This window comes from Tachypleus tridentatus, chromosome 9 (assembly GCF_004210375.1).
Source record: "Tachypleus tridentatus isolate NWPU-2018 chromosome 9, ASM421037v1, whole genome shotgun sequence".
NCBI lineage: Eukaryota > Metazoa > Arthropoda > Merostomata > Xiphosura > Limulidae > Tachypleus > Tachypleus tridentatus.
In genome coordinates this window covers 29,045,101-29,057,223 of record NC_134833.1, presented here as the reverse complement: position 1 = coordinate 29,057,223, position 12,123 = coordinate 29,045,101, and the positions used below count along the sequence as shown (strand labels likewise).

The window sequence follows — 12,123 nt, the reverse complement described above, 5'->3', positions numbered from 1 at the left end:
GTGGCCTGATATGGCCAGATGGTTAAGGTACTCGATTCGTAATCTGAGAGTCGCGGATTCGAATCCCTTTCACACAAAACATGCTCGCCATTTTAGCCGTGGGGGCGTTATAATGTGACGGTCAATCCCACTATTCGTTGGTAAAAGAGTAGCCCAAGAGTTGACGGTGGGTGGTGATGATTAGCTGCCTTCCTTCTAGTCTTACAAACTAAATTAGGGACGGCTAGCACAGATAGCCCTTGTGTAGCTTTGCGCGAAATTCAAAACAAACCAAACCAATTTATCTTTGTATGTGTGTGTTTGAGCATTGCGGTGAAGCGAAAGTGCATATAAAAAGAGGGCTTGTTTCTCCAATATAGAAGTCGTGGCAGTTATCACATTGTAGTTTATAAATAATGTTGGTGTGGTGTTTGTCAGTGTAGTTTGTACATAGTATATACCTTAGTTTTGTGCCTGGTTTTTTGAATAAATTCGGTATTAACTGGAATGTCAGTACAAAGAAACGAAGCAACTAGAACAAGATAACCTCAATGGCTTTCTGGATCACATGTTGCTACCATTATAGGACGGTAACAAAACAAACAAAACATTTTAAAAATTTCTATATCACTAAAATACGAAGTAAAACTATATGAAGCTAATATATTACAAATAATCAATAAATCCATACAACTTTCGAGCAAGACGCGAGTAAATAAAACGTGGTATTTATAACAACGTCAAAAGCAAAGACTCAAAACTTGTGTTGGCCATTTGCCTGTCTATGAGTCCTACTAATGATTCATTAACATTTTATTAATCATCAAAACAAAATAAAACACGTAATCAAGAAGTAAGAATGGATCAAATGATAATGTTGAGATGAATACACAGAAGTGCTCACTTATATTTATAAGTTATATTTCTTTGAATTCTGACAAATAATTTAGTCTCTGGGATATCTTCAACTGTACTAGTAACCTTTAGGTTAGAAAAGTAACAGCGATACCTGAAGATGTATAGCCAGGAAAAACAAAAAAAGAAAAGGTCAAATCTGAGTATTTCATATCGAAAGTTATCATTATATGTAGTCCACACCTCGACGTATAACTCAAGTTTGCTGAACTAATATCCCATACAACGAGGAAGTGAAATGATGAATACACCATCTCAGTAACATCGATGTTTCAAGATGCTAATTTTCTTTGATATAAAATCTTAATCTGATTGTTTTATTCGAATAATAATGTAGACAAAAATATCAGTGACCCAAATATTTACAATAGATTATATCGCATTTATAGTCAATTTATTATATATTTTATACGAAAAATGTCATCGAAATGTGTCATTTTAAGATTAAATTTCAGAACATTTTCGAGTGAGCCTTTAGCCCCCTCACCAGCGGAACACCCTCCCACATATTTCTCCATGCTTAACTTACTTTTAAGTCCATCTACACTTTTGAAATGAAACAAAACTACTTTATCAAACAATAACAAATATAATTCGGCAAATCGTGTGCATTAAACAGGAGATAGAATTGGAAAGAGTTCTATCTTAAAGGAAGATTTGATTGGGTTTGAGAGGACTAACTAATACATACGTATTACAATGGGGTTAATTTTATCATAAACCACCTGCCACCCACTACATAGAATGTAGCCTCTATGTATTCGTAAATTATGTATGGCTAATGGGAAAGCTTCATGACACTGAAGAGAAATGACCCGTAATAATGTGTGATTAGAATGAGAACAAAACATATAGTTGCTGGTTTAGCTGCACAAAGAACATTATATGTGCACCAATGGCATGTGAATGTGAACCTTTTCTCTCTCTGTGTTTTTTATTGTGTTGAACTAAATCTTTCTCTTGTGTGTATTAGCAGGAAAGTCAGAAATCACCAAGTTACAGAAGGTGCAGAATGTACCCATGAGAATAGCAACAAGAGCAGCCAAAAACACCCTTCACTTTGGGTTTGTTTGAGCAGCCAACTACAAGTCAAGGGTTTAAAACTACTCAGAGGAATCACACCATATTTTATCCAATACATCAGTAAAAAAAGGAAAGGGCAGATGAAGCAATAACATAAATGCTGAAATCGGTAATATCATGAAAGTCAGTGAGGCCAAGATGAAGAGGAAAGATATCCACTGTTCATCATAAGAGTATTGAGTGGATCCAATAAATATGGCATTATGTTTAACACAATAAAGATTGGTATGAGAATGTAGTGGGAAAAGCATGGTTTAGTCAACACCGTTTAAAACACGTTAAAGTATAGGTCGAGCAGAAACCAACACTGATCTTAACAACGAACGGCTCACTCATGGAGGCTATCACTGCATGGGTAAAAGCCACGCAGAGTTAGTGTTTTTTAGTGTTATTTAGTGTTTTAGTAACCAGTAGCAAAATGTGGGGATGCATGTTAATTTAGAGCAGAATGTGAAGAAGGGATGTACTTGTCTGATTGACTATTAAATGTAATGATTACGACAGAATCATACGCTTGACAGATCCCCTGAGCCTCAAAATCAAATCAGATTTTACTTAAATAACATGGGCAAAACCTTTAAAAGACTTAAATGTTTTATTCGACAACAATCTACATTCCAGGGCACAGAGGAGCTGCCCTTAATCGACTTGGTAAAGTCTCTAAATGTCGTATAGGCTGAAAGAACAGGAAAATTTGAAACAGAGGCCATACTGATGAACTGGAAAACTAAAAGGAAATGTAGAATTGAAAGAGCAAGAAATTATGTGACGAGTCATTTAATTCAAATTGAAGTAAGCGTTGTGACTAGAAATATTTTGAGGAGATTATTTGAATGAGGAAATCCTGTGCGAAACACACTAAGCGCCAAACAGTAATAGAAGTAATAAAAAATAGTCCCATTTATATTGGAGTGTCTGATGTTAAAAAATAATTATAATTAAAAGTGATATACAATACCTGATAATACTTAATTATAAAGAAAAATATAATGCTACCAGCTAATTGTCTTCATGTGGTTGGTGAGCCCTATTCAGAGACGCGCATCACCATCTCTAATACGAAGGGAATCTACAAGTGAAGAGAAAAGATCCTGTGCTTTGACCGGTGCTAAATTCCTCCAGTGTGTATATAGATTAATCATACATGTTAGCTAAAGGAGTCTAGAAAACAAGTAATACCTTAACTTGGTGATATTTGTGTTTAAACATCATTATGGGGACTGGAATGTTAACTTCCAGAACAGTTTTACTGTTTCTTCTCACATATGCTATTTTTATCTTTTTGAAATTAGTCTTAATTTGGGCCTTACTTCCGTCAGTATCTCAAAAATCATGTGATACATGTCTGTTTAGTAACTGTGTTTTTTGTTTTTCTTTTCCACGTAACATTACAATTAATTATTTTTCATCCAAGGTTTGGATACAGTGTGTAAAATTCACATTGATCTTCCTTGTGATGTAATCTTCTTCTCCTCTTTAATTGTTTAATGAATTATATATATACACATTTATCGTTCAACCTGCACTTTATAAATAAAGCATATGATGCTTTTTATTAGTGAGCTGAAGTCAGTAAGATATTACTCTAAAATTATATTTAATTGGAATAAAGCATTTGCCAGCTTACAGATATTTATTATCTTCTGTTTTCGTGTCTAATGCTTAATGTAATATTATTATTATTAAACTGATTAATTATATTTTTGTGATACGTTAAATACCTGAGAATAGCCCATAGATGTCTGTTGGTACGATCAAAGGGTGTCGTGATTCATTTGTCATTTGGGTTTATAGAAAACGCGATATATTCGGGTCGGTATATGGAGGAGTGAGGAGACGTTTCTAACACTTATGCGTTTTCAGCTGTGTATGCGATAATAATATACAGTTATACTAATTTGACTAATGCTCGTTCATGCCGATAGTTTTGGTTTACCAATTCTCCTTGAATAATTTAAGGCATTAAAAAAAATTATTAGGAAAGAGCTGTTACAGTTTTACTACTAGTACAATAGTTTTTTCACCATTCAGTAAAATAAAGTTAAATAAATATTTCGTTGCAACTAGTTTTGTGAAGCCACATTTTATATTATTAGGTGAAAGCGTACGTTTATTTAAGTTTGTAGACTATATTGTGATTAGTGTACTGTTAAGTGTTGTTGATATATTAAATATACTTCTGTTTGTCGAAAGATGGGTATTTTATTTTAAAATCAAGGTTTGTATGAATAGGATAACATTAACACCAATAAAAGCGAGATCGATACGAGTCTTTATTTTGAACTTTATATTATCAATTGGATAAACTACTTCTGTAATATTTCAATTAAGACTTATTAACAGTGACACTAAAATTTTTAAAAAAATATGAATAGATTTGAATGGTGCGATGGATCATATCAGTCGAGTGAGAAGTTATTGTTAAAAATTCAGTCTGGTGTGAAATTATACGATGGTGACAATGTGACCAAGTTTGTCAACGGAGGAGTGACGCTGACCAATTATAGAATTTTATGGCAAAGTGAAGTTAGTTCTAAAGAGTGTATTAGTTTACAGTTGCAACTTGTTGTTTTTATTGAGAAAGAGTCTTCTGGTTGGGGAAGAAGTAGTAAAATTGTAGTCCACCTAGTTGAACCATCAAGTAGAAAAGGACATGCTAATAAAGGTCCAGTGCAATATAGTCCATTTTCATTTGTCAAGTTTTCATTTAAAAATGGTGGTGAGACAGATTTTTACACTCAACTGAATAATGCAATAGAAAAACGAGAATGGGATAAAAAGTTATTAGTTGGCAAAAACGAAAGAAAGTTGAGAACTGGCATTGTAGGTATTGAACGACAGATTCAAGAACAGCAGAAGGAAACGGATAAAAGCATCTCAGCAGCCTTTAAAGATCTTTCTAAACTAATGGATATGGCAAAAGATATGGTGACATTATCTAAAACAATTGTTAAAAAAATACAAGACCAAAAAGGAGAAATTTCAGAGGATGAAACCATAAGATTCAAATCCTATCTTTTGAGTCTTGGAGTAAGTGATCCTGTAACCAAAGATACTCATGGAACAGGAGATGATTATCACAAAGAGTTGGCTAAAGAACTAGCTAACTTAATGGAAAAACCACTCGAAGAAGCAGGGGGCATAATGCCTTTAAGTGATATATATTGTAGAGTTAATCGTGCTCGAGGACTTGAACTGTTATCTCCTGAAGATCTTCTGAATGCATGCAAGGTTATGGAAATTTTAAAATTGCCTGTTAAGCTTCACATTTTTGATAGTGGTGTTATGGTGTTGAAATTATCTTCTCAAGATGATGGTGTTTTAGCCCAAAGTGCACTGGTACTTGTGGAAGAAAAGGAGTCTTTGACATCAGATGAATTATCTCGAATTTTGGGAACATCGGTTGTCTTAGCTAAAGAACGTCTTTTAAGTGCTGAAAAAAGTGGTTTAGTATGTAGAGATGATAGTGTGGAAGGATTAAGATTTTATAAAAACCGCTTTCTTGAGGAAAATTCTTGATCTTTGTAAATTGAATTTCTTCAATTTGATTTATAAGAGTTCAGACTATAACTCATTCTCTGATTCTTTTTTTGAAATGATTTTTAAGGTTTATATTAAGTTGAGTTGAAACATAATTTTTTATATATTTCTATTTAGAAGTAATTTTACTTTCAGAAAATAGGTGATAATAATAGTGTATGTTATAGTAAGTAACTGATCTTTAGATTAAATATTTGTGATTGTGGATTTCTCCTCTTATTCACTAGGTACTGTTAGTAAGTTACATGATGTATTCAGAATTTAGGTGACAATGTTGTAATGCACATTACAGTATTAAAAAAAATTTTCTTTGCTTGGATTATACTTAAACTCTTAAATTCTGTGGTTTACTTTATATTTGTATAAATTGACTTTCAGATTAATGAAATTAGAAAAACAAAATAATAAATGTTTATGGTTTAACATCTCACCTTCATTTTCTAAGATCAGAATTTTATATCCTTCAACTATATTAAAATAATGCTTTGGGATTATAAGTTGGATCTTGCATTTAATATATATATATTAGGACCCATTCAGTAGCATGAGTGTAGAAAAGTATTGTGACTATTAGCATGACATTTATGGACAATAAGGGGTCTTTTGGCCCATCTAGGCTGAACTAAAGTATACTGTATACATGTATATGTGCATAAACTCAAATCCAGCTGTTATTATTCAAATATTTATTAACCTTTCTCTTAATCTTTATTAAATGTATTGCTTCCATCACATCTGAATACAACTAATTCAAAAGACTGCCTACCTTGTTGGAAAATAAAACTTTTTAGCTAAATATGACTTCTAACTTGCCACAATATACATTTATGTTCCACTGTTCTATGATTCTTGCCATTAAGTACAAAAAAATAGTGTTTACTCAACACTAAATCCTTTAACAATCATTTCAATCAGTTCATTTCTAAGTCTTTGAAATTGTTTTCTCTTGAAAAAAAAAATCATATGCTGCTCTTGTATGTCCTGGATATCATCCCAGTAACCCTTCTCTGAACCTTTTCAAACATTCCAATAATCTTTCAAAGGTAAGGAGCCCAAGGTTGAATACAATACTCCAAATGTGGCCTAATCAGTGACCTGTATAATAAAATCATAACCTTGTTAGACATGTATTCAATATTTCTGTAGATACAACCTAAAATCTTACTTACCCTACAACTAGCAACAGCACACTGCTTGGATGTCTAGAGATTAATGAATTATTACCCTGAGATCTCATTCTTTCATAACACTGTTAAAGTTATTCCCTACAAAATTATACTTATAATTCAAATTAGGATAACCTTTTATGCATTAAACTGCATTCATTATAATTAAAAAACTATCATTTATTTGCTATGCACATCAAATGTTTTGTACCTTTTGTAAAACAGAAGAATCCTCTTGGCCAGCAACATACAAGACTTAAAAAATGTCAATAACTGAGAAAGTAATGCTTTATTGTCAGTAGAGGTAATAAAAATGTGTGGTGTATTTATTACAAATCAAAAGAGATATTCAACCTTATATGAGATATTAGTTATGCCTCACTTGGAATCCTGTACACAGTTTTGGTCTCCTCATGTAAGAAAGGATATTAAGTTACTGAAACAGGATTAGAAAATGGCTGTTAGGAGGAGGATTTCAGGTATAAAAGAAACGTCTTACAGATGTAGGTTAAGATTTCACCTAATTTTTTCTTGAGAAAAGAAGGGATAAGATATGATCTTAATAAAATTCACAAGGTTATCTTGCGATTGATAAGATAAAGGCTTCTGATTTTTATTTTGCTTTATTATAAAGATAAAATTATTTTGAAAAGATACATTTGCCTCTGCTTCAAACAGTTTATTCTTCTAACAGGTGATCATTTCTGAAATGAATTATCATAAACTGTAAAGAAGATAACTATTTACAGTTTAATAGGGGAATTAATGGTCACTTGAAAATTATAAAACTACACTCTGATAACTTAGGGTTGGTGAGAGGTATTCACATTGTTTCATTTTGATTGAAAGAAGCTTTATTTTAAATTTCATCTTTGAAATACACATTAAACAATTTTCAACCACGTGCCACTGGATAAAACATTTACTTTTGTGGAGATTTTTGGTGTGCTATTCATGTATGGCTGCTGGAACTTTATTAACCAAGTTGTTAATGCTGTACAAAAGAACAGTAGTGTTAGTAATAGCCTAATAGAGATATTTGTGTGTTAAAGGTGCTGTGTTCATTTGACTCATCTTTTAATATGCTAAGTTAAGTACAATTTTCACTTAGTTGGCAAAAAGGAGATATAACAAGATAAAGTTTGAGAAATGATATTTTCAGTAGGAAACAATGTTCTTTGATAGATTGTTTAGGCAGAGTATTCATGATGAAATTGTGGAATGGATGGCAACTGCCTGTTGCAGAGACACAAGAGGATGATGTTTTGAAAGTCTTCTGCCTTTTGTCTTTGGAAGTCTTTCAAAACATTGTTTTCTACACAACAGGCAGTTCCTGTCTATTCTACAAAATTTCATCAGGAAACAAATTTGAATAAGAATTGTTGTTTTGTGTTAAATTAGAGGTGATTGTCAAGTAAGTAGCATTGTTTGAAAAAAGTTTGTCATTTAGTCTAATTGGAAAATTTCTTTCTTATAAATCTAACATTTTGTTTTTGATAAATAAAACTTCATCTATTCAGCAAAATACTTAGGTACATTATTGTAACATATCTGCAGTTCTGAGCACTGATTTGGTGTTGGTAAAACTTACTATCTTACATTGTTTATCATTATTCATTAAACACTTTAACTTTTCCATAATGAAAAAATGTATTATGTACAAATTGTTTAGTAAATACACAGGTTTTACTTTTGTTTGCTGTATTTAAAGTGTTAATATTACATTTTTGCTTTTGTAAAGTTGGAAATACAGTGTTATCATTTCTTGTAATGTTATTCTTGTAAACATTTGATGTTCAATATTTCCAGTTATTCATTGTCCTTTTTACAGTCAAAAGTCATGACTAACCAGGCAGTTATTTGTAGCTCTATATTCAACCATGCCAAGAATTATAAAATGTTTTAAATACAAATGTATCAGACTAGCTCATATTGTTATTATACGTGTTCCTAACTTCACTGTAGCTGCCTCATTCATTTTATCAAATACCTATTTGCCTGTATTTAACCCTAACTCTTCTCGTGCTTAACAAACTGTCTCTTGATTTCACCAGTCATGTTTGAAGGAAGTTTATTCTAAAGGCTGGCTACCCTTTAGAAAGATTTGCTTTTTTTGTAGATGTTGCATGACCTGCCAAATTTTAAACTTGTGCCCCATAGCCCTACCACATTAGTATTTATCAAAATAGATGATCCATCAGCCCTATCTAGTCCTGTTATAATTTTGAATTATGAATATGTATACTACATATTAATTTGTTTGTAGGTTGAAATTACTCAATGTTTACCTATAAAATAAATGGATTCAGTATGTTTTTTTTTATATATTTAACTGTTCTGTGTTTGGTGAAACTCTCATGATACCACAAACAACTTGTAATATAGTCTGGAAATCACTGCTGTGGTATCATTCATGCACATTGTGGTAATTCCTTCCAAATGGCACCAATAATGTTGTTAATAACTATTTATTATTATACATAGAGTTTGTAATATTGTAATGAATATATTTAACTTTTATAACTGCTGCAAACATCATTCAAATTTACTTATAAGTTCAGGGGCATAAATTTTTTACACCCAATGGGGGGGATGATTTTTGCAACCACTTATGTGGTCTGTTGAATTTGCAAATTGGTAATTTCTGATTACGTGAACCTAAAAGCTGCAAACATGCAGCTAGAGAGTGATCTTGTTGCCATGATACTTGCATGTACACTTAGGGCTACTGACTGATACTTACGAACTATCGCTTATATCGAAAAGCTTAGAAATACGCCTTTATTAAAGATGTACATTTTGGCTACTGAAGAAGCCTACATCTAGGCCTAATTATGTAATTCGATTGGTAAGAACACGAGAATCACAAGAACAAACACACAATTTGTAGGCCTGTGATGCAATAAAACAATTCAACAGACCAAACTGTAGGAGGGATGATTGTATGTACCATACCCCCATCCCCCCAGGATCTACACCCCTGAATAAGTTGCTGGTAAAGAAAGAATTTATTCACACCTTAAATATTATATTAAATCATGTTAATATCTAAATTAATTTAAATTACTATGTGGGAAAGTAAAAACAAAAGAAAGACTCAAAACCCTATAGATATTGAATTATTTTTGAATAAGTTTATTGGTCACTTTGATATCACAGAGCTAATAATATGAATAATTCTGTGTGACTTACTAAACTAGACTTTTCATTACTTAAATATTACTGCATAAGGAATATTTAATCTGAAGAAATTCAATTTTTACGTTTTGAAAGTGTTAACAGAATATTTTGATCAAACCTCAATGTTGTATAATCTTTTTCTCTATAAACTGTTAATGTTTCAAAATACTGGAGCATTTTGGTTTAACCCTTACTCCACCATGCTAGTTCAAGCTATTGCAAATAGGGGAAAATATTTTATTAAAAATATTTAAATAAACATATAATTCTTCATTCCTTTCCATATAAAATTATCAGATAGTTTCTATGCAGATTTGATAAACTTGAGAGCCAACCATATTTAGCTGGAGTTATTGTAGTTTGGGATAATAGGAGGAACTTGTTACTTAAATTATCTTTAATATATACATCAGAACAAATTCAAGTTACTTTATGATGCCCTACGTACATAACTATATTAATAATGAATTATTTATCATAGTTTATATTGCTTTTGAAATACACATCATACAGAATTCTAAGAGAAGTAACCAGTTAAAATCTGTAAATTGTGACAATCTCAACAAAATGCTGCTACAGCCACGGTCAGACAAAAGCAACTCATTAAAATATAACAGAAATCCAAAATATAGCTTTAAAAAAAAAACTAGAGCATAAATGTAATATTTTGAAAAAGAAACAACTAGTAACCCCATGCCTGGCTTTGACTAGGTATGCATTTTAATAATAAGCAATACAACATTAATATCAATGTTATTAATTTTAGTGAATTAGGAGAAAGAACCAGAAGAAAAAAATCCTAATTCTCCAGAGAATGATACAATGTTCCAAAATTAAATCACTTTTCAAGATCAATAATAATGTTGAGCAATAATTCTTTTTAACTGTATCTGGTGAACTCTTTCATTTTTAAGATCAAAGGCTTTCCATTTGGTGGTTAGACCATAAGGTTACTTCTCTTGACTAGCTATTACTATAACTATGTAATATTTCACAACATTGATGTCTGTACAATAATCATAAAGGGAAACTTGTATCAGATTCATAATATATGCATAATTGGCATCTACAAAATTATTCAGTTTGAAGGGAACAAACTAATGTGAAATTGTAAACTGAATAAAACAATTCTTATATATGCTGAACAAATAACAAAAGATTCCAGAGTGGGGCAAGTGTCTCCCCCACATGCAGGTACTTGTGCATATATACTCAAATTCAATGTGTTCTATCTAGAAGGTGAGTTACAACTTTAGCTAAAAAAATTTGCCCCCCGCTAGTACAGGGTATGTCTCCGGATTTACAACGCTAAAATCAGGGGTTCGATTCCCCTTGGTGGGCTGAGCAGATAGCCTGATGTGGCTTTGCTATAAGAAAAACACACACACAGCTAAAAATTTATAGTTGAACTAAATGATAGAAAGACAATTAAAAGAACAGTAAACAAAACCATAATAAAATAAAAGTTGAATTAGTTATCTCACAAAACTATTTCTGTATTCGTGAACTACAATGAAACAAGGGTGCAATAGAACTTGAAAAAAAATTACAAATGTTTAAGAAAATATATATTTTTTGTGAGAATAAACATTCTGAAAATTTTATTTGAATTTTTTCTTTCTGTAATTAATTTGTAAGCATATACTTCTAATAATTATGTTGCCACTCGTCATACAATTATAATTTGTAGTTGTTTGTTTTTTTAATTTTTGGTGTCCATAATAATTTGATTACTGTAGTTTTAACAATTAAAACCTCTTGAGTTGCATAGGAAACATAGATGGCAGTTAGAATGAGAAAGGCATACAGGTTTAAGTGTTCCAAAAGTAGTTTATATTTCTTTTTCTTCTAAGAAAGAACCATTCTACCACTATAATACAATATTATACATTTAAATTTTTAGCAAAACATTATTATTTTCCTATCATCTTGTGAACATATACCTATAGTACTCTTTCTGACATTTCTCATCCCCTGCTAGTACAGTGGTAAGTCTACGGATTTACAATGCTAAAATCAGGGGTTCGATTTCCCTCTGTGGACTCAGCAGATAGCCCAATGTGGCTTTGCTATAAGAAAACACACACTCTGACATTTCTCAACAGTTTATAAACTTATATATACTTAAATGCTTTTATTTTATTTCCGAATTAACTTCATAACCTTTAATAGTTTGTTTTGTGTGATGAATTCTAAAGTTAATTGAGTTAGAAACTATTTCATAATTTCTCTCAGATTTCTAGTAACTTCCAGTAGTGTT

The 12,123-nt window shown here is 31.5% G+C and overlaps 1 protein-coding gene across 1 annotated transcript; it reads left to right on the top strand.

The window, feature by feature from the left end:
• Positions 1-3,731: 3,731 nt before the first annotated feature.
• Vps36 (vacuolar protein sorting 36) lies at positions 3,732-6,014 on the top strand. The gene has a single exon (XM_076453463.1). The coding sequence runs from the start codon at positions 4,345-4,347 to the stop codon at positions 5,494-5,496; it is 1,152 nt and encodes a 383-aa protein (XP_076309578.1). The 5' UTR covers positions 3,732-4,344; the 3' UTR covers positions 5,497-6,014.
• Positions 6,015-12,123: the final 6,109 nt, after the last annotated feature.